Source organism: Bidens hawaiensis, unplaced genomic scaffold, assembly GCF_021521415.1.
Source record: "Bidens hawaiensis isolate Kalapana, Puna unplaced genomic scaffold, B.hawaiensis_p1.1 tig00011793_1, whole genome shotgun sequence".
Lineage (NCBI taxonomy): Eukaryota > Viridiplantae > Streptophyta > Magnoliopsida > Asterales > Asteraceae > Bidens > Bidens hawaiensis.
In genome coordinates this window covers 752,286-776,128 of record NW_027491937.1, presented here as the reverse complement: position 1 = coordinate 776,128, position 23,843 = coordinate 752,286, and the positions used below count along the sequence as shown (strand labels likewise).

The 23,843-nt window shown below is 34.4% G+C and overlaps 1 protein-coding gene and 1 pseudogene across 2 annotated transcripts; one reads left to right on the top strand and one right to left on the bottom strand.

Annotated features, from left to right (window-relative positions):
- Window positions 1-178: 178 nt before the first annotated feature.
- LOC143539092 (piezo-type mechanosensitive ion channel homolog) lies at window positions 179-12,439 on the top strand (annotated as a pseudogene). Its single transcript, XR_013136373.1, has 19 exons — window positions 179-227; window positions 1,206-1,286; window positions 1,395-1,551; window positions 1,649-1,806; window positions 2,448-2,618; window positions 3,259-3,440; window positions 3,537-3,652; window positions 3,764-3,848; window positions 4,295-4,510; window positions 4,760-4,940; window positions 5,230-5,358; window positions 5,451-5,624; window positions 5,770-5,996; window positions 6,355-10,635; window positions 10,717-10,875; window positions 10,961-11,464; window positions 11,559-11,719; window positions 11,775-11,918; window positions 12,051-12,439. The product of XR_013136373.1 is annotated as a piezo-type mechanosensitive ion channel homolog (transcript).
- Window positions 12,440-13,139: 700 nt separating this feature from the next.
- On the bottom strand, window positions 13,140-15,177 carry LOC143539053 (methyl-CpG-binding domain-containing protein 4-like). The gene is made up of 2 exons (XM_077032472.1): window positions 15,033-15,177; window positions 13,140-13,864 (listed from the first exon to the last, which is right to left on the bottom strand). The coding sequence occupies exons 1-2, from the start codon at window positions 15,123-15,125 to the stop codon at window positions 13,379-13,381; spliced, it is 579 nt and encodes a 192-aa protein (XP_076888587.1). The 5' UTR covers window positions 15,126-15,177; the 3' UTR covers window positions 13,140-13,378.
- Window positions 15,178-23,843: the final 8,666 nt, after the last annotated feature.

Below are 23,843 nucleotides of genomic sequence, written 5' to 3'. Positions count from 1 at the left end.
TTATTATTAGAATTATAATTACATTAATCCGTCAATTGTAGATCCACTTATTGACTTTCACTTGTCACTTCTACTACGCTACCTCAGCCAATCAATCAATCAATCAATCTCAAGGGTTTATATATAAACCTAGATTGATTGATTGATTGATTAAGTTATGTATCATCGATAGCTGACGATGGGGAGGTTTCTCGGTGGCTTTATTTTGCCCTCACTCTTAATCACAGGTATCACTTTAAACCTATATATTATATTAATTCATTCCTGCATTCCACCTGTATACCCTAAATGTTAGTGGATTTTAGATCGCTTAATGTAGTTTCAAGTTGAAATAGCATTCAGTTGATGCTTCAATGTTAACTGTTTGTTTATAAGAGGAATACATTGTTAATGGACTGTAAGTTGGACTATAAACGTTGTTTTTTTCGGTTGAAGTCGATGCATTAGGCTCGCGCTTCATTGGAAAGAACTATACTGCTAGGATTAAGCACACACAAACTGCACACGGACTCCGAAGCAAATATCTGATACTTGAATGCTAACTGTTAACTGTACTGACGATTGTTTATACCTGAATGCTTACTGTGAACTGTACTGATGATTGAAATAACAAGTCATTTGGCAATTGTTGTTTGATGATTGCTTATAGGAGGAGTACATTTTCAATGGACTGTAAGTTAGATTAGAAACTAGAGACACTGTGTTTTTTATTAGAAATAAATTAATGCATTAGGCTCATGTTAGGATTAACCACACACGGGCTGAACACAGGCATAAAAGCAAATAAATGAACGCCGATAAATGCGGTTTGGTCAACGTGACCTATGTTCACGGACGGCAACTAGGATATTCTTTTATTTCGGTGACAATCAATTACAAGTACATAGAGATCGTTATGTAGAGACCAGAATTAGTATTAATAACTTAGTGAACAAGAAAGCATGGGATAGGGCCAGCTGTTCCTTCCCTCTTCTCTTGATTGATCTAAACTCGGCCCAAAAGGCCTACGAACCTTACAGTTACTACTAGATACTTGTAAGAAACAAAATGAACTTAATATCAATAGTTCCATGGTTTCTCAATGGGAGTATTTGGATGTGCAGCTAAATTGAAGTCACAGTAATGAGCTTTTAGCGTTTAGTAAATACTGATAACAGATTATGATTTTCTCATTGCATCTTTAACGTTTTTTTTTGCTTTTGCAGCTGCTTTACTCAATTGGAGTTTGATATCTGTTGGCAATTTGCTAACTTGTCTAATTATTCTGTTCACTCCTCCAAAAAGAGGTGAGTAGTTTTTTTTTTGCCTTTTATTTATCTAAATAGTTCCAGTAAACAATATTTATTTTTCAAGTTCATAACTCATGATGCTTATGTATATCCTTTTGTTATTAGGGTTTCATGTAAGAGGGAGAACACTACTATGGTCGATTGTTATTTTTTCATTTCTTGTAATTTTTTCACAAATTGCATTTCTTATCACATGGGCCATCGAGTGTGGAAGCTGTGAGGCAGAAGTACCTTGGTGGGCAAAGCTTTTAGGATTCATGATGTGAGATTTTCAATTTTTGGTTGAAGTATTTTATTAGCATTATTCGCATGTGTCATAATAAATCTGTTATGCAGACTAATGAAGTATGCTTTTTCAGAGTCGAAACATGGAGATCACCCATAGTGATTTATCTTTTGATCTTGCAACTGTTGGCAGCAGTTATCGCTCTTATTGAACTCCACGAAAGCAGATTAGGGTTGTTTAGACAGGCGTCTAGAGTTTTTGGGAGGTTTTCATTAGCTTTTGATGGAATAGGTTAGTAACTAGATGATTTAGCTATTGGATTGTAAACAAAGGTGGCAAGATGTGTGGGTTGGGTAACGGGCCAGGTCAAGTTCAGTTGACCCGCAAACTCATATGTTCACTTTTTTTAAATATAATTAAAACTTTTAATTATGATTTCAAAAACAAATAGATTACAAGAATCCAAATTTATGAATAATAACAACTTTAGGCCTTTGTATTCATTACAATTAGTTTTCAAGCGACTTTCAGCCTGTTTGACCAGTTTCCCTTTTAGCTATATATATATATATATATATATATAGGGGTTGGATCAAATACAAATGAAATTAACGTGCTAAACGTGAGAATCAAGTAGAGTAATTATATATACAAGTAGAGTAATTATGTAATTACTCTATGAGGTAATTACATTATTACTCTACTTGTATATGTAATTACTCTACTTGATTCTCATGTTTAGCACGTTAATTTCATTTGTACGTTAACCTTCCCTTATATATATATATATATATATATATATACTTTTTGACCCATTTGAGATAAAACAACCCAATTTGACCGTTTAATAAGTAAAGGGGTTGGAATTGCCACCTGAAATTTCAAAGTATTATTTGAAGATTTCTCTAACTTTTAAGCTTTGAATTTTAAAGGTTCACATGTGAAGGTTGGTTTCTGTTTGCTATTACCCGTTGTTCAGTTGGTTGCGGGAATCAGCAATTCTTCTTGGGTTTCTTTGCCTTTTTTTGTTTGTAGCTGTTTGGCCCTTGTGGATTGGTCCTTACAAGCAACTTCCATGGCCTTTTTAGGTAAATTTGCATCATGATTTGTTAATCTTGTTATAATGAAGTTGATTCTAGTTAAGTAATTTTCATCATATTTTAACAATAGATTTTTTTTCTTTCGATATCTACCTACTTCCTTTTGCAAATCTTGTCATCACTCCTAACAATTATAAGGACAAAATCATAATTAGTTTTCGAAACACACTTAAAAATTGATTATTGTGATTCGAAGAATGAGAATCATATAATCAGGTATTCAGGTGCTTAAATTTTAAGGATGTGCGTGCCTTCAACTCATTTTTACCCTAAGCAGTTAGAAATCACTATCAAAACTATATTTTGACAAATATTATATCTGATTATTGTGATTTGATGAACCAGAATCAGATAATTAGGTACATAAAGTTCATGATAGTTACACAACTTTACATGTATGTTAATAATCAGATTTTTACAACAAGTTCTTGCCTGCTTCTCCAAAGTTGGATATATTGACTTTCAACTACCCAAAAATTAGAATAACTTCAGTTTATTCGCAAAATTTAAAACTGCAATAATCACTCTAGACACACATTTAAACACCCCTTGTAATACTTTATATAATCAAGATTTCTTGAATTGCTGTTCTGATTATTACTCACGTTTTGGCTTCCATTCATTTACAATTTGATGAAGGTGGGGAAGCCTCTTTGGTACTATGCAGGATTCAATATTTTTTTGCTATATGTGTACCAACTCCCCGTAGGGTTCCCAAAGTTCTTTAGTACAATATGTGATTTCATCGGCCTCTACAAAATACCAACAACTTTTGAATGTACACAAGTTATTTCGCGTATTTCACTGATCATATATTGCTTCATGGTAACACAAATTTTCTCCGTTACCATTTCAAATTATGTTTTAATTTTCAAGCTCGTAATATTTTAAGTTGGCTTCTTTGTTTAATGATTTAAACAGTTATCTTTTGTCAAATTTGATTTGGAAGAAATGGATTCAATCATGTCCGTGAGTGAAAGAAACTTGACTGAGCATCTTCTACCCTTAAAGAACACTTTTTTTGTTCGTGAATCAAGGTGCATACTACATATAATATGAATTTAAAACTTTTTAAGTTTTCCTCACAGTTTTCTTAAATAAATATGACTTTGATTAAGTTTTTTGATTTGATGTGATGTTATATGCAGATCCGGAGTAAGACATACCAATGTTTTGTTAAGAGGTGCCGTTTTTCGGATATTCAGCATTAACTTCTTCACATATGGTGTCCCGGTAAATATCCTTAATATACATCTGCTTATAGCAAAAGTAAAGGAAACAAAGTTGAAGACAACTAACTTTTGAGTCCTTTTTATTTTAATCCTGATCATTCTGATGTTAAATTGATGACTTAGGGGTGTTTGGATATGGGTTTTAAACTAAATTTTGCAATGATTGAGTGCTTGGGGGTAATAGTGATTAAGGTTATGATTAGGTGTAGGGACAAGTGTATATTACCTACTTACACTCTCTTTATTCTAACTGCTTATCCAATTCAATTCTGAATCTTCAAGTTACAACACTTTCAAAATGTACACCCAAACATGTATGCACATCAAAAACTAGTAAGCAGCCATATTTGTTGCTTCTTGGCCTAAATGCTGTTCTGATTTCGTGTTTAGTCAAGTATAAGTTATCTTTATGTTTATATGTTAATTTTTCAGTGATGAACTTGACAGGTTTTGCTTTGTGCTCTTTGTTTGTGGAGCTTCTATTTCGCAAGCGTATGCGCATTCGGGTTACTTGCATACGTGGGTTACATTATATTTGCTTTCCCATCTTTATTTCGGTTGCATCATCTAAACGGGCTACTCCTTGTATTCATTCTCTTATGGGCTGTCAGTACATACATATTTAATGTGGCGTTTTCTTACCTCCATTGGGATCTTGAAAAGGTAATTTATTTATTTTTTCTAATTTCATCTCCTTTTTTGTTAGAGGTGGTAATTTTGACCCGTTTACTTATGAATGGGTCTATATGGTTTGTATATTTTTTTTTTCTCAAATGGGTTAAATAAACAATTCTAAAATGGGAACGGGTTGAACATGCTAAACTGGTTGAAAGTCACCACCTCTGCTTTGTGTGATTAGAAGGATCCTAATGTCGCCTTTTGGTTTTTGTTTCTATGAATTGGCGTAATCAGGATATGGAGATTTGGGAAATGGTGGGATTATGGCATTATTCTATTCCTGGATTTTTTATACTTGCTCAATTTTGTCTTGGAGTTTTGGTTGCCCTTGGGAATCTTGTTAACAACTCTGTTTTCCTTTACATCTCCGATGAGGAGGACCGCCAAACATCAAATGGAGATACCACTCAGGAAGGTGATATTTTGTTAGATATTGTTTCATCTGGGTTTAATGCTAAAGCAATAGGTAACATCAATTTTTAATGGAGTGGTCGGGTTAAGTTTTATCTCTAGCAGGTAAAATAAAATAAAATAGCCAAAGAAGGAACGGGTCAAAGTCTAAATAGTGTATTTTGAATGCATAAAACTTCATTAGCCATTTTACTAAAAGCCTTAAATCATCATTGAAAGAAATAGTTTTTAACTTTTATAATCTTATTTGGCAAACTAGTTATTTATTTCTTTGCATGTGGTTACAGCTACAGTTACGGAAGATACAAAAGTACTGATTGTGGCTACAATTGCTTGGGGACTAAGGAAATGCTCTCGTGCTATCATGCTAGTGCTAATATTTCTCATTGCAATGAAGCCCGGTTTCATTCACGCTTTATACAGTATGAGAAATTTGGACTGTTATTAATTTGCTTATTTTTAATTAGTCTTGCATGAAAAAAAGCTCTAATTATTTTTAAACTTGTGTTTCCAGTGATATTCTTTTTCCTATATCTTTTAAGCCACAGCATCAGCAATAAAGTAAGGCATACTCTTCTTCTTTTGTGTGAACTTCATTTCGCTTTGCTGTACTCTCTTCAAATAACTCTCGTGTCTCGAGCTTTGGAGAAAAGTGGGTCCCTGTGCTTGGAAATTTTATCTCAACTTGGTGAGACTTTGATTATTTTTCGTTTTTTTTGTTACATGTACATGTGACAACATTGACCCGTTTACTTAATAATTTGGATTTTGGATGTGTTTCATCTCAAACAGCTCATATAAACATGGATATAAATAGCTGTTTTCATTCTCAGGTTTCTATGAACAAAATAGCTCGTGGGATTTTGTGGAAATAGCATTGCTTGCATGCTTCTGTGCAATTCATAAACATGGATATAATATGCTGTTTTCATTCTCAGCAATTGTGCAGCACACGCCATATCCTCCAGTTGGATTTAGCATCTTAAAAGCTGGTTTGAACAAATCAGTTTTGTTTATGATTCGGGAACTGCTAGAAACAATGATGATAATCCATCCCAAGGTTTTTTACTTTGTCCTACATTAAATTATAGCAATTTGAAGTCACATCAATTAGTTTTAACATAATATAATCATCTTTAAGATGGCAATCTAAACATCCCTGAAGCATTATCTTATTCTAACTATTTCTTGCAATAACAATCCATAAGTCCACCTAAGGGGTGTTTGGATGTGCTTGTAAACAGTGAACTGATTATTGCGATTTAAAATTACAATGATTAGTTGAGTGTTTGGGTAAACTGATTGGTAGTAAATCATTAGATATGGAATAGTTGAGTATACATGTAGCTAGAAGAGTAGCGATTATTGACATAAATGTGAAATTACCTAACTGGCTCTCTTAATATATCTTAATACAGAGAGAAAAGTGGCTTCATATCTCAGTGCAATTGGGCAGAAATTTCTCTCATTATACCGATCATTTGGAACTTACATTGCTTTTGTAACAATACTCATCACAGTTTATATGGCAAGGCCCAATTTTGTATCATTCGGATTCATTTTCCTTCTTCTATTCTGGATCACTGGTAGGCAGCTTGTTCAAAAAACCAAACGCCGCCTTTGGTATCCACTAAAGCTATACTCAATCGTGATGTTCATTCTCACATATCTTTTAAGCATTTTTCCTGCTTTTGAATTATGGGTGTCCACAAAATTCGATCTTTATACATATCTTGGATACAATCCAGAGGCCTCGTTGTTAACAAACGTTTATGAATCGTTAGCAATAATGATTGTTATGCAACTTTATAGCTATGAAAGGAGACAAAGCAGGTATAGAACATTAGAAGATCCAAACCGGATGCAATTCGGGTTTGTCGGGTTTGTTAGACGGCTTTTAATATGGCATAGTCAAAAGATATTGTTTGCTGCTATGTTTTATGCTGCTATATCTCCAATAAGTGCTTTTGGGTTTTTATATCTTCTTGGTATCGTGTTATGTTCCATTTTACCCAAAGCTTCACGTATCCCGTCAAAAACGTTTCTTGTTTACACGGCGGTTCTTGTGACGGTTGAATACTTGTTCCAGATGTTGGGTGGATTTGTGGGTTTGTTTCCGGGTGAAAAATATTACAGCTTGTCGATTTTTCTTGGGTTGAAGGTGTACGAGCCTGGGTTTTGGGGGGTGGAAGCGGGTCTGAGAGCTAAAGTGCTGGTGATTGCTGCCTGTACGCTGCAATATAACGTTTTTTATTGGCTAAAAATGATGCCTAGTTGGTTTTCTGGTATCGGTCAATGGGACGAACCATGCCCGTTGTTTTTTTCTGAAGAAGATGTGTTACGAAATGTCGATAGTAATAATGCAACGGCTAGTATTTCAAGTGGTGGGAAAACCGGGATGAGAAGCAGTAGTTCATGGCCTTCGGTTGGTGATTCGGGTACTAAAACGGATGTAACTGAGAGTAACAGTAGACGATACGTACTTGGGTACTTTTTGGGGAGTGTTAAAGAGAGCCATAAATGGAACAAAAGACGGGTTCTAGAGTTGAAGAAAGAACGATTCAGAATGCAGATAACTTCATTGAAAGTATACTTGAAGTTTTGGTTGGAAAACATGTTTATACTTTTCGGGCTCGAGATCACCATGCTTGCATTGCTTCTTACAAGTTTTGCACTTCTCAATGCAATTTCCATTCTCTATATTGCATCACTCGTCGCATGTGTGCTTTTAGGTCGCCAGTTTATACGAAAAGCATGGCCACTATTCGTGTTCTTGTTTGCTGCTGTACTTGTGCTAGAGTATTTTGCCATGAGATGCCATGATTGCTGGCGGAGTTCTGATCAATATTTTAGCTATTGCTGTGATTGCTGGCTAGGGCTCACTGTTGATGACCCGAGAGTACTCAGCAGTTACTTTCTGGTCTTCATGTTTGCATGTTTTAAGCTTCGAGCTGATCGGTTCGGTAGCTTCTCGGGCTCGTTCACATATCGCCAAATGATATCTCAACGGAAGAATTCATCCGTGTGGCGGGATCTCTCTTTTGAAACCAAGTCAATGTGGACTATTCTTGACTACTTGAGACTGTACTGTTACTGTCATCTGTTAGATCTTGTTCTCGCGTTGATTTTAATCACGGGAACGCTCGAGTACGATATTTTACACCTCGGGTATCTCGCCTTTGCTCTGATTTTCTTTCATATGAGGCTCACAATACTCAAGAAGAAGAATAATATATTTAAGTGGCTAAGGATGTACAATTTTGCTGTCATCGTTCTCTCACTGGCGTATCAGTCTCCGTTTGTGGGTGCTTTCAATGATGGGAAATGTGAAACCGTGGATTATATCTACGAGGTTATCGGGTTTTATAAGTATGATTACGGTTTCAAGATTACATCCAGGTCGGCTTTGGTTGAAATTGTCATTTTCATACTGGTGTCACTTCAATCATATATGTTTGCTTCTGAAGAATTTGATTACGTGTTTCGGTTGAAGCCGAGCAAATTGGCGCGATTGTATGCGAACAGGAAAAGAAAGCTGCTTGGAAAACTGCACAGTTACAGTACATCCGTGAAGCTGAGGAGATGAAACGACAGCGTAATTTGCAAGTTGAAAAGATGAAATCCGAGATGCTTAATTTACAAACCCAACTTCAGAGCTCTGATCCCGCGCCTGCACCAGCAGGGAGCACCGACTGTTCTCCCTTACGTGAGGGATTAAGGAGACGAAGAAGCACTGAGCCCACTGCTTTAAACCTCGATAATGAAGATGCAACTCCCAGGAAACAAAAGTCTGATGCTTTTGTTGACTCGTATTTTCCTTTCGAAAGTTTGTCGGCGGTTGCTTCACCCAAGAAAACATCGGTTTCTGAAATCACTGAGGTTGAAGAGGACGTATCAGATATGCATATTAAAAGAAAGGCACCAAAGAGAGAAGCTTCGTTGAAATCCGCTGTACAGTTGATAGGTGACAGTGTTTCTCAAGTACAAACAATTGGGAATCAAGCGGTTACGAATTTAGCAAACTTTTTCAACATTCCTCGTGAAAGTTCAGATTCCGATCCCGAGTCAGATGTTGCCGCATCTTCAAAAACTGACAAACGTGACCAAACGGAAGGTTACATGGCTTTTAATCGTTCAGTTTCTGTGGAATCTGATAAAAGTGATTCACCAAGAATACGCATTGGCCATATCTTCCAACATATATGGGCGCAAATGCGGTCTAACAATGATGTTGTATGCTATATCTGCTTTGTTCTCGTGTTCCTTTGGAATTTCAGCCTGCTTTCAATGGTGTATCTTGCAGCTCTGTTTTTGTATGCACTTTGTGTCAACACAGGACCGAGTTATACATTCTGGGTTGTAATGCTGATTTACTCTGAGTTCTATATCTTGATTCAGTACATGTATCAAATCATCATCCAACATTGCGGTTTCACAATTCAATCAGCTTTTCTCTCTGAATGGGGTTTTCCGACAAAAAAGATAACTTCATCATTCGTTATCAGCTTGTTACCTCTGTTTCTTGTGTACTTATTCACCCTAATTCAAAGCTCGATAACCGCCCAAGACAGTGAATTGGTTTCATTAACGCAATTTGGTAGTCTCATCAGGGGGATCACGTATCAGAACGAGCTTATTCTGAATCCAAACTGGAGGGAAACCACACGGAAGATCATTCAACTTGCTAAAAACTTTGCAAAGTTGATCATCAGAAACTGTACCCGATACTGGAAATCATTAACCCAAGAAGCTGAATCGCCCCCGTATTTCGTCCAGTTATCGATGGATGTTAGGTATTGGCCAAAAGACGGGATTCAACCCGAAAGAATCGAATCGAGAGTGAACCAAGTTCTTAGATTTGTTCATGATGCAAGATGTAAAGAACCAAATCCAACAAGTTGCCCTTGTCCCAGTATTATTCAAGTTCAAAGCATTGAAAGAAGTGAAGAAAATTCAAAAATTGCATTAGTGGTTTTTGAAGTGGTTTATGCTTCACCGCCGGAAGAGTGCACACTAACCGAAAGATACAAATCACTAACCCCAGCAGCCGATGTAGCAAAAGAGATAACCGAAGCACAAAATGCAAATCTGTTTGAAAAGCCGGGTTTCCATACCGGATTATTTCAGTTATCGGTGGTGGAAAACGAGAAATCGATCTTTACGCCTATACATTCGGTGCTGACTTGGCGGTTTTCTTCTTGGTTGCGATCTTCTATCAATCTGTTATAAAAAACAAAAGCGAGTTGCTTGATGTTTACCAACTTGAAGATCAGTTTCCAAAGGAGTTTGTGTTCTATCTTATGGCTATTTTCTTCTTGATCGTGGTTGATCGGATTATATATTTGTGTTCGTTTGCTACCGGAAAAGTGATATTTTACCTGTTTAACCTTATCCTTTTCACGTATTGTGTAACGGTTTATGCTTGGAATACAAAACCTTCACAACCAAATGCAGCTGGCTTTGCTCTCCGTTTAATTTATCTCACAAAAGCCATTTCGTTTGCATTGCAAGCAACACAAATACGGTCCGGTGTTCCTCATAAAAGAACGTTATACAGGCAGTTTTTAACTAGCAGTGTTTCAAGAGTTAATTATTTGGGGTATAGACTCTATCGGGCCCTACCATTTCTTTATGAGTTAAGATGTGTGCTTGATTGGTCATGCACCACCACATCTTTGACTATGTATGACTGGCTTAAGGTATGTTTTGAAAGCGATTATCTGATAATTACAGCAAAGCTATATTATATCAGTAATCAACTTTGTTTATTCGGTTTGTAGTTGGAGGACATAAATGCAAGCTTGTACTTGGTGAAATGTGATTCTGTTCTGAACAGAGCAAATCATAAACAAGGAGAAAGGCAGACACGAATGACTAAATTTTGCAATGGCATATGCTTGTTCTTTATATTGATCATTGTCATCTGGGCTCCTATGCTTGTAAGATGTTGATCATTATTGACTTTATAATAGTTAGGGGAGATTTCACATGGTTTATATTTAATTTACTTTTGTTTCTTGACAGATGTATAGTAGCGGGAATCCAACAAACATTGCGAACCCCATCAACGACGCAAGTATTCAGCTCAGCATAAAAACCGAGGGTGGAAGGTTAACATTGTATGAAACAACTCTATGTTCAATCACCCCTTGGACTGCTTTAAACTCTTCAGTTGACCTTGACCCACGCGGTTATCTTGAATCATATAATGTAAATGATATTCAACTGATTTGCTGTCAAGCAGATGCCACCAATTTGTGGCTTGTCCCAAGTGTCATTCAAGCCAGATTCAGTCAGTCAATCGATACAAACATGAGTATGAAATTCAATTGGATACTCACTCGAGATAGGCCTAAAGATAAAGAAGTCGTGATGTTTGGGCAGAATTTAGATCCGCGTGATCTGCCTGACCCGTCAGCAATTAAACAAGTTCTAGAAGGTTCTAGTAATAGTTTTAGGGTAAACGACACGTATCCTCGGTATTTTCGTGTTACAGGCTCTGGGGAGGTCAGAGTGTTTGACCAAGAGGTATATATGTTATATTATTATATGTGCTTTATCTGTATTTTTTTTTCTTGTCAGCCGTTTTACTTGATGGATATGAATTCATGATATTTTACAGGCAACTGGTGTAGATGGGGCGCTTTTTTTGAACCGTGGCGAATCACAATGGTGGTCCTTTTATGATATTAGTTTGTTGAACTCAACTGTGTGTGGAGATTTGATGGGACCCATGGCGATTGTTGTGTCAGAAGAAACGCCACGTAAGCGTTGTGTTAATATGTAGGTTTATAAAGCTGTAAGTTTTATGTGACTGACGGATATATTTTCTTTTCAGAGGTTTTCTTGGAGAGACATTGAGTAAATTCAGTATATGGGGTCTGTATATTACATTTGTGCTAGCAGTTGGTAGATTCATACGACTACAATGCTCTGATCTGAGAATGAGAATCCCATTTGAGAACCTACCTTCTTGTGACAGGTACCGGTTAAACTAACGGTGTAATGGCTCCACATCAAGTGGATCCATGTGATGCAGTTTCATGTGGGGCCATTCGCCATCGTGAATTCCTTTTGCAGCTGTAGGAAACTTATATTTTTATATGTTGGACAGGTTGATTGCGATTTGTGAGGACATATATGCTGCTAGGGCTGAAGGCGAGCTTGGAGTTGAGGAGGTGTTGTACTGGACATTGGTGAAAATATACAGGTCACCACACATGCTGCTAGAGTACACAAACCCTGACTAGCGTTAGAAAGTCAAAGTCAAAGAGGCTAACTATAGAATCGCTAACATTAAGGTAAATCCCAAGCTTTAGGCAAACATACACAAGCAAAGACAAGAGTGTATCAATCCATTTATTAATCTTGTAACATGTATGTGTATAAGTCGATAAGAGATTCCCATTGAGTGCCTTGTAACATATATAACACAATTGTTTTGATGTCAGTCAGTTAATGTTAATCAAAAGTGTATCTTAGACGAATGCTGATTTGCAACACATCTAGCGTATCAACCGTCTTTAAGTTGATTGTTAACTAAACGCAATTGGTTGGTTTGGTTTGATGTTGTAGAATCAACGCTTGGTTGGTTTGGTTTGATGTTGTAGAATCAATGCTTGGTTAGTTTGATGCTTTGATGTGATTTTGTTTATTAGAATCAATGTACTTGGATGGTTGGTTTCGCAATGTTTTGTTTGGTTTAGTAGAATCAGTACTCGGTTTGGTTTAGATCGGTTGGTTGGTTTCGGTAGAATTACCCTGATTTAATTATTTAACAAAGGAATGCACATACATAGTGATTATTGGATTAAACTAAGGATAAGCAATTAAGTGTGTTGCACACCATCTAGATACCACTTTGATTTTACTTATTCCAGTTTTAGTAAAAAGAAAAACTTCAAAATTTATGAAATGAAAAGGATTAACTTGGTTTAAACGGTTAAGCCTTTGATGAAACAAAACAAACGAAAACAAAACTGGAGGACTCATAACCTTGTTTTTAGAATGCATGAAACGCTTAATGTACAGTAAGCTAGACACGAGACGAAAGCGCTAAGCTTACGACACGAGATGAAAGCGCCAGGCACGAGATTAAGCAAGCTAGACATGAGCCGAAAGCACTAGAATCACTTGAGGCGGCTGGTGGAAAACTGCCCAGTATAGCATGCCCATAGCAAAGAAAACAAGAAACATAAATGGATTCATAATATAGTCGCAGGATCATCAAACCACATACGAGTTACCATATCCTGGTTCCTACTAACAACTCACGACTACAACCCCTTTACAACAGATTCCAGTCCAATTCGGCCGTGTCATAAACACAATGCCAAAACATACAATACCATGGGAAAAAAACATAACAGTCATTTTAGGTCATAATAAAACCTTAAAAACACACTCATAAATGATAAACCAACCAACCAACTAACCTCCGTTTTAAGCTGTTTTTTTAGGTTTCTTAGCACTCGGACTTTTCTTCTCAATATGGTCCGGAATTGTGTCAGCCATTACCTTAGGAGACGTGAAGCAGAAATCAGAAGGCGACACGTCGCTGTACTCCGGGTGTTCTTTCAGGTAGGTTATGATTCCCGGAGCTGCCCTGACCCTTGCACCATCAGGCGTGACGTACTGCACATCCATTTTAGAGTAATCTCTTCGCAAAACAATGATTCTTTGAAAACCTTTTGGGGTTTTCGGGATGTTGGGTTTATCCATGACCCATGTTCTAGAAGAATCATACTCGATATCAGCAGGAGTATCGCACACAATCCCTTCAAGTTTGTTGCAAACAAACGGATCCTCGCTTTGCTTGCTTCTGTACTCTTCAAACAGTTCCTCGGTTGCTATGGTCCTCCATTTGAAACACTCGTTACACTGAACAGCAAATGTGTCAACCGAGCTTTGAGGTGGGCCCCTTGTTTTCTGCATAAATTTTGTTCATAATTTATATCATAGACTCACATTCACACGAACATATAATGTAGGTTTGTGTTTGCTTCCAATATGTAGATTTCTTAATTCAATTGACCAAAAAAAACACACAATGACCAAAATCCACTGAAAACCATAAGTTTCGATGATAAAACATTAGAAATTGCAGATAACAGAGACATCAGAAATCTAGTTTTCAAGTCAAACATGCCATTTGCAGAGAAGCTTGAGCTCGACTAGGCTTGTTTGACTTATGAGAGCTCGAGCTTGAGCACTTTTTCTAAAGCTCAAGTTCAGCTCATGTAGCACCTTAAACCAATGTGGTAAAAGTAGGTCTACAAGGCCAGGTTCTCCCCAAGTAATCGATACAAGGTATAGCGCCGAGGCGACTTTCTTTAACTCCGCGCCTTGTTACTAAGAATCGATCAAAGGTGATCAACCTCAAGCCAGAATCAGAACTAGTCGGTCAACTTGGGCCGATTTTAACTTAAAAGTTAAAACATAACTTGTATTTCTATAATATTAAAGAACAAATCATGTTTTTAATTAATGAATAGCAATTTTTAAGAATAATTTAGTATTTACAAACGTATTTCTCTTATTTATATTGATATTCACCTACTTTTTCATAAATATTAGTAAGTTTATAATATTTGACATATATATATAATATCCAAAAATTAATATTCTTTATATTTGTCATGTCCGAGTACTCTCCGGTACACCCAACTCCCCAGTAGGCCGCCTAGGGTTCGCCTAGCGACTTTTACAACCTTACCTTAAAACAATCCAAAGCTAGACTCAAGCTCGACTCAACGAGCCTAAACGAGCTTCTCATATAAAGCTCAAGGTTTATTTGAGGCCCGGGTTAAAAAAGCTCAAACCTTTTATCGATCCGAACACGATTATCACATCTTTGTGTAGGATATACGAAAGTCATGTATACATTTAAACATATAAAAACAATTAAGTCAAACAAACAGAAGAACAATTGACAATTTCTAAAACATGAAACACAGATCGGATTTGAAAAGCCCTAAAAATCTAAATAAAATTCGTACGGAAACCCTAAAATGGCCGTACAATGCTTCTTCTTGTTTCTCAAAACCACAAAACAAAATTGACAAATGGATTTAATTAATAAATGAATTGAATGAACCTTAGCGGATGATTTGGTCGGAGTCTTGTTGGCCGCCGGTGACCCATTTTCAGAAGCCTCGTTGTTCTCTTTCTCTATCTCTTTCTCCATCATCGTCAGTAGCTCAGTTCTCCACACGTGTGCCCCTGGTCGTACTTACCTACCTATATTCTTTTTCCTTTGGACATTAGTGGTTAGGTTTCGTAACGGTAACGACAATAAACCTAAAAAAAAGTATAAGTACGTGATAGTATTGCTAACCCGAAATCTGTTTTGACCAAAACATGTTCTGGCCTGAAACTCAGCCCAAAGCAAACTTATTCTGACTTGACTTGTGAACCGATTTTTATCGAGGTCTACTTCTAACTACTCCAAGAAAATAATATATACCCATGACATAATTTGAATCTACCACCTAGTCACGGTTGGACCTGAACACCACATGATTATTCGTGAATTGAAATGAACGCGAACCGCTTAACTGGAATTCTTTTTATTTGTTTATATATAAACTCTAAAAGTACAAGTTTAAAATATAGAATAGAAAAACCCTACATGTTCTAAATGGTTACCGAGTACAGAAATCCATAAACCAAAAAATCTTGGTACCCGTACCATATAGACTGGTATGGGTACAAGTACTAAACGAATATGGGAGTTTTGGAAAAAATCTCATCCCTACTCATGATAAGATTTAAATATCGGTCTTCTCTTCAAAAAGCAGATGTCTTTACCATCAAACCAAATCATAAATGACAGACACGTAATTGGCGTAAACCTAAACACCAATTGAAATGAACACGAATTGTCTAACTAGAATTCTTCTTATTTGTTTATATGCTTATACGCTAGAATTACAAATTTAAAATAAAGAATATGAAGTATATAAAACAATCACTTTGATTTACAAATGTTGATTTGGATTTATCGTTTGACACTAATATCTTTTCAAACGTATTATAGGAAGTATATAAAACAATCTAGTGTTCCTCTTTCGGTTTGTTACAGTCACTGTCAGAATGCAAGTTTCATCCACTGATTACATTACACATACAAGTATTTAGTATATTTTGTAAGAATAATAAATGTATAATTGGTTAATATCGGCAAGCCCAACAACCTAAGTGAACTTCTTTGGTTGGGCTCAAACGATAAATAAGTTCTATCCACGGAACCAAATGATTATACATTAGGATATGGGCTTTGGACTTCGATTGTGTGTTCTTTTAGGCATTGTAATATTCTTTAATAGTGTTAGTTTTTAATTTTTTTTTTTAGTTGTTAGTTTTATTTTTTTTTGTGGCAGTTTCATAGAATAGTATTCAAGTTTAAAAAGTGTTGCAATTAGGTCACTCAACTTTAAAATTTGTTTCATTTAAGTCACTCAACTTTCAACTTTTATTAAATTAAAGGTTTTAACATGTTTTTTTAGCGTTTTTTCTTTTTTGTTTCACATAGGAAATCTTTTAATCTTTTTTTTTTTGGATGTTGACATTGAGTGACGACGTGAATAGTATTTTTATTTTTAAATTTTAATATAATTAACGTTTTTTTATTTTTTTTTAAAATATAACTACATATATTGCAAATTCCAACCCCCGCATCTTATCCTTCATTTTTTTATTGACTCACAAAAAAATCGGTGAAACTTGATATGAAGAATTAGTGACCCGATTTGTAAAAAATATGCATGAGTGACTTAATTAGAACACTTTTAAAAGTTGGTTACTATTCTTTGAGATATTCCCTTTAAGTGTATTCATTTTAATTAGAATTTAGAAAACAAATTTGAATTAAAATATTCAAATTCTAGTTGATTTAAATAAATAAATTACATGCAAAAGGTTAAATAAATAAATTAACTAATATATATGTAACAGAAATATGTAATTCGAATATTTGGGATGAGTCTGTTTGGAGCTTATGAATTGGATTCGGAAACAAAATTCGGAATTTGGATCATATGCTAACCCGAATTACAATTCATAACCGGAATTCTGTTTAGTATATTTTCCGATTTTTCAAGTCCCAATTCATCAGTCAATGACATAAAATTCTTAACTTCTATTTTACACATAAATACAAGCAAAGCTAAGAGATTCAGATTTAGACCTAGAAGTTGTTCATAACAAGATAATGTGGAAGACGGTACCTAGTCCCAAACTTTGGTTGGTATTTTCTTCTTCAAGTATTATTATTTTTAGTAGTTGCATGTATGTTAGATCAACAATAAATCAATAAATACGACTATATTGGTGGGGTTATTTTTGTCCATGAGAAAACCCAACAAGATCTTAACCTTCATGGGATTTTTTATCTATATTATTTTTTATATAGTATTAAAGAAAAAGAAAAAAAAAGATATTATTATTGTTGTTCACGGATGAACACAAAAGTTGGAGTTTGGTTTTGATGGACTTTTGGGCCCCATAGGCCATAACTAGATGGTGAATTTACGTGGGCTTCAAGATTCAATAAACAAGGTTATTAAGGTTTCCTTGATATTGAGTTGATTAATTTTTCCAGCCGTCAAAACACAAAGAATATTATTGTCGAATATTTCTTTGGAGAATACCTCTTCTGCTGTTGACCATCTATTACGAAGAGAAGTTTAGTGCTCCAGGTTTTGGTGTTTTGTGAAGATAAAAGACGTTCTAGAGACCGGGTATTTTCTCGTTGGTGTTACCTCTTACTCGTTTGTTTTATTTCGTATACTTGAAGATTGTTTGTACCAAGTATATGATGATTTGTGTATGCCTCTAGTTTTACCTAGAGAAGAACTTTGTATTGCTCATTATTGGTGATAGTGAATTTAAAGCGGCTCTAGTAGTCCCGTGGTTTTTTACTCTCGTCTTGAGAGGTTTTCCACGCTAAAATTATTGTGTCATTATTTACTTTTAGTATTTACCCTATTTGTTTGCATCCTCATTGGTTCATTCGGGTCGGGAAAAAGTTTAGCCAAACAAAGATTAGTTCCGCACTTTTGTTTACCGTTCGTGGTTAGATGGTCGTTTTTCCCAACATATATGTTACCATCCATACGTATAATAAGAGCATGATAAGATGTTTCAATTTAAACTAGAGACGTTGTAATATTTTAAGCAAATCTCATATCGTTATAATACGTTTGGGTGCCAAAAAAATATACCATGCCTTATAACGCGTTTTGGGTGCAATGAATAAGCATACTGGTGTTCATATACTTGGTAAACATTTTAACTATTTTTATATTATATAGATTATTCAAGCCTACATTCTTCCCTCCTTGATCCTGTTGATGACTCATGGGATAATTTTATTTTGCCACCTGTATTGTTTTAAGTGTTAATAATACACGTTCTTAAAGTCAATTGGGAAATGGACTGCTTAGATTAGATAGATATATAACAATCTACCTTTAATTACTTATCGAACATGTGGCGAACCTTTCCTTATTATATAAAGAAAACATGTACCCTGGCGTGAAACAAGGATTCAAAGGAGAATAATAAATTCTTACGTGTCACATAATTTCTATCCATAGATGTAATCTCTCATTTTAATATTACAATAAGATACTTATCATGTGGAATATAATGATTTAAAATATATATTCTTTTGATGAACTTGGTCCGTAACAACGAATTTAGGCATGAACCTTTGACCATTCAAGTTTTTATTTTAACACGTGTAAGAGGGGAAATTTGATGTATACCACACAATCAACCTTGAAGATTCACTCCTTTATTCTTTAGTTAGGTTATATATGTCTAATGGTCTCACATTAGTGAGTAAAAAATGTTGTTAAATAACTCAATTGACAAGTTCTTTGAATTTCACTAAAAAAAATTGAAGCCAATGAGTTCAAATGTGTTATAATCATCACTTTGTGAAATGCGTTTGGGTTCTTATGTCACAAGAACTCACTATATATATTATAAAGAGAGACGAGAAATCAGACGGATTATAAGTGATTGTAAACGCTTATAAATCATAGAAGTAAGCTTAGACGATGGTTTTGATATCAAATTTCCTCCCCTCTTTGTTTTCTTCTTCTTAAAGGAAGCACACATAATAAACTTTGTATGTCATCCACAGAGAGAAGAAATGTGTACTCTCTTTTTCAAATGATATAAAAAAAGGAAAACCAATAACAAGTTTGATCACATATACATATAATATCTAGCTGAAACACGATTTTTTATATATCAATACTATATATATGCAAATTAAAAATAAAAAAAAAACAATTGATTTTATAATGTACTTCTATATAAATTACAACACATAAAAAGTTATTAAAGCCTTAAAAGAAATAAAACTTAATAAAAATTAACATTTTTTTTCTATTTTATCCCTGTAAATACTAGAATATAAATTAATGTTTTCATATAATAATAAGGTTATGTGTAGTGGAGTGATCTTGGGCAAAAATCGTCTCAAGGTCGCCCTCCACACGCCTTGCACCACGCGACGATTTTTTTTTTTGGGGGGGGGGGGGGGGGGGGGGGTACATGTCGTCCTTCAACTTGGAAATCTAATATTATTATATATTTATTGGAGCGGTTTTAACTTTTAAGCTTTAGGCTATAAATCAATACACCCTAAAATTAAAATCGCTTACTGACGTGACATCACATGTTAAAATCGTCTCTTAATATAGTCCATTCAATACACATTACTTAATTATTATTATTATTATTAATTATTATTATTATTATTTTTTGAACGACCAACTAAGTAACGCCGAGTACTTCGTACGCGGCCCCGATTGGCCAAAGGTAGCCCGAGCCGGCCACTATTCCGGACGGACGAAGCCCCTAGTGGTCCACCCTATTGAGGGATTCACCGGATAAAACCCGACCCCCACACCCGTCTAATGGCACGATAGCGAGGAGCCGGTAAAACCAGGTGAGATCAGGACTCGAACCCTGGCAAGCCAGGGTCATCCCTCATATCTCCTATATAAGTTGATGATAGTGAAGTTGAACCCCCTAACTCTCACTAGTAAAGTGAGTGCTCTACCATTGAGTCACATCCAACTTATAATAATAATTATTATTATTATCATTATTATTATTATTATTATTATTTTCCATCATCTCATTTTTTACTAGGACTTCGGCAACGATATGATAAGTGGGGACCATGCGCCAACCAATAAAATTTCGACTATCACTAGATCCAAAAAATGGTATTCCTACCACTTATTTCCACAGGACCCACCAAACACCTCGGTTATATTCATAATAATTTTTATTTATTTATTTATATTGTGTGTATTATTCATTAAACGATCCTTTCCAAAAAGATATAGGTTTAACCGTTTAAATCATAATCTTAAATCTTAAATATATATAAAACAAACATTCATATTATCTTCTAAGTCGTCAGATTGTTTTATTTATAAATGCGAAATCTTATGCATTTGACCCGAATTCAAGGTTATGGGTTACACCAAACCCATATCGCCTTTAAATGTGTTATAACATCTCATTAAATTAAAAATTAATCTCATCAAATATTTGATATGAAAATCCTATAAAATAGAGACAAACTAAAAATTAGTATCCGACTTAAAAAAATGATATTATTTATAATTATAAAACAATTTTATAGTAAAAAAAGAAAAATAAGTGGGTCATGGGTCTCATCAAACCCTATAGCTTTTAAAAGAGTTATAACATCTCATTTATTTGTGAAACTCTTTCATCATCAAACCCTAAGTATATTATTAATTTTCTTACAATAAATAAAATTTTAAATGCAAAAAAATATATATAAATTTTGATACGTAAAATGTAAAACAAACCCCGTAATCAAACCCTAATTTTATTTCTCAATATGAATTTAGTTACACGATTCTTTTTCTTTTAAGTTTAACGTAAATGAAAAGTTCACAAAATAATATCCAAATTCTAGAAAATGAACATAAACGAATTAATATAAAAATTAAGTCGATAATTCATTCAATGTTTCATTAAATAACTAACATGACCCGACATAAATTAATCAAAATTGGTTTAGGTATATTATTAAATTCTTACAATAAATAAACTAAAATCCAAAAAAAATACATTCACAATATTAAAAACTAAAATATTAGAAACGAAAAATCAACCCACGTAATACGAGAGATAAAAACTAGTATATATATATAAACGAAACCTCTCTATTTTCTCTCAATCCACCAGATTAATTTATTTGTAAATGGTGGTTTCTCACGCATTTGACCCGAATTCACGGGTATGAGTGTCACCAAACCCAGATAGCCATTAAACAAGTTATAGCATTTCATTATATTAAAAATTAATCTCACCAAATATTTGATATGAAAATCCTATAAAATAGAATATACAAAAAAATAGTATCCGATTTTTTTTTAAAAAAATATTATTTATAATTATGAAACAATTTTATTAGGTAAAATTAGTGGATCATGGGTCTCATCAAACCCAAATATCTTTTAAACGGATTATAACATCTTATTTATTTGTGAAACTATTTCATCATCAAACCCTAAGTACATTATTAATTTCCTCACAATAAATAAAATTAAAATATATATAAATATTAGATACATAAAATGTAAAACAAACCCCGTAATCTAATTTCTCAATATGGATTTACTTACATTAGCGATTCTTTTTCTTTTAAGTTTAACTTAAATGAAAAGTTTCACAAAATAATATCCAAATTATAACAAATGAACATAAACGAATAAATATAAAAATTAAGTGAATAATTCATTAAACGTTTCATTAAAAATGAACATAACTCAACATAAATTTATCAAAATAGGTTCAGTATATTATTAACTTTTTACAATAAATAAACTAAAATCCAAAAAAAAAAATACATTCACAAATTATAAACGGAAAATTTAAACAACCCCATAATACGGGAGATAAAAACTAGTATATACATAAACAAGTAGAAAATATATTTATACACTTTATGAGTAAAATAATTCAACATTCTTTTAAAAAAAGAAACATTAAAAGTGAAAAGGAAATTGGTAAAGACTAGAGAGTCATGTAATAGAAAATGAATTTCATGAATATATCCATCATATAAAACACATACATATTTTTTTTAAATAACATTCGTCTAAACTTTATAATATTTCAATGTATTTTAATTATCAAAGTGAATTGTATTTTACAAGTTTAACTACTGACGAAATGCAATACTTGCGGAAATTCACTAAATTTAGATGTAGAAAAACCTAATCCCATAATTCTCAAACAAATGTTACAACTTACAAGTTAAGGGGTGTTTGAGATTCCTTATATTTATCTCCTTATAACTTATTGACTTTTGTAAGTTAAAATAATGTTTGGATAATGTGACCTTTTTAAGATTTTAAAGAAGGAAAAAAGAATTTTGATAAGTTAGGATATTGTAACTTATCTAAAGCTCCTTAAATAAATCAAAATGAAGTGTAAATAAGGAATCCCAAACATGACCTAAATGTTCAAACAACATAATATAATTACTTAAAGACCAATACAAACACAAACATAAAACAAACTTAATACACTAAAACAAATAGTTTACTCCTAATTTTATCAAATAAAATAGTTTTCTCCGAACATGTCAGCCTATATTTGTTAAAGAAGCTGTCACTTTTTTTGACAAAGAGCTTCGAGCGACGATTGAGGATATTGTGGTATGTGGGGGTCCGTTTTTTGGTGGTTTTCAATGGAGACTAGTCTCTCTCTCTATCCATTTTGGTGGTTTAGGGTTATATTCAGCTGAGAATGTTTCAACCTATGCTTTTGTAGCCTCGAGAACACAATCTTGGAAGTTACAAGACCACATTTTGCGTGATTGTGGTGTTGATGGGTTAGATTATGACTTTGGGTGTGCGATGGATTGTTTGCACAACTCTATTCCTGATCTTGATCTTGGCGGGTTCGCTAATAAGGACGCCCAAAATGCTTTAGCTAGTACTCTTTATAGTAAAATCGTCCAAGGTTTGGGAGAAAAGTTTGGCCTGTCCTATCGTCAGAGAGCGGTATTAAAATGTCTTCAGGTGTAAGGCCCCGTTACCGGTAGCCCTACTTTCGTGTTGGATTTACTCATAAACACAGTTCTAAATATCAGAGTTAATTAAAACATTTACGCGGAATATAAAACTTTCATAAAACATTACATAATTCATAGCTATTCTCAAACATTCTTTGTCTTTCAACATTAAAGCATTAAAATTAAAGCATCATAAGTCTTCAGATGCCAGACTCTTGTTCAATGCCACGTGTCTCCTCAAGCAAGCCGCCTCATCCTATTCACCTGCGTGCATACTAAAAGTCAGCTACGCTGAGTGAGTTATAGTTAATCATACACTATACAATACACATAAACTTATATTCTTTCATTCATACTTTCATACTTTCATCCTTTCATACTTTCATTCTTTCTTTTGTATTAACTTACCTTCATATCTTACGTTATAAAGAACATTACGCCCTACATTCCTCGAGTATTATTAGGGCTCGGTACCCTCCTTCCTCGAGTATTATTAGGGCTCGGTACCCTCCTTCCTCGAGTATTATTAGGGCTCGGTACCCTCTTTCCACGAGTATTATTAGGGCTCGGTTTCCCTCTTTTCACGAGTATTATTAGGGCTCGGTTTCCCTCTTTCCTCGAATATTAGTAGGGTTCGGTTCCCTAGTTCTCGAATATTAGTAGGGTTCGATTCCCTCTTCGTTACCATACAACCATACATCATACCTCGAGTATTATTAGGGCTCGGTACCCTTTTCGTAACCATGCAACCGTCATTTCCTTCTTTTATTAACTTTATCACGTTCATACACATAAGCATACATATCATACTTACCTTACACA

Coding starts and splice junctions, on each gene's coding strand:
- LOC143539053 (XM_077032472.1), bottom strand. CDS start 15,125: ATGATGGAGAAAGAGATAGAGAAAGAGAACAACGAGGCTTCTGAAAAT. Junction 13,865..15,032: donor CGACCAAATCATCCGCTAAG/GTTCATTCAATT, acceptor AAATTTATGCAG/AAAACAAGGGGCCCACCTCA.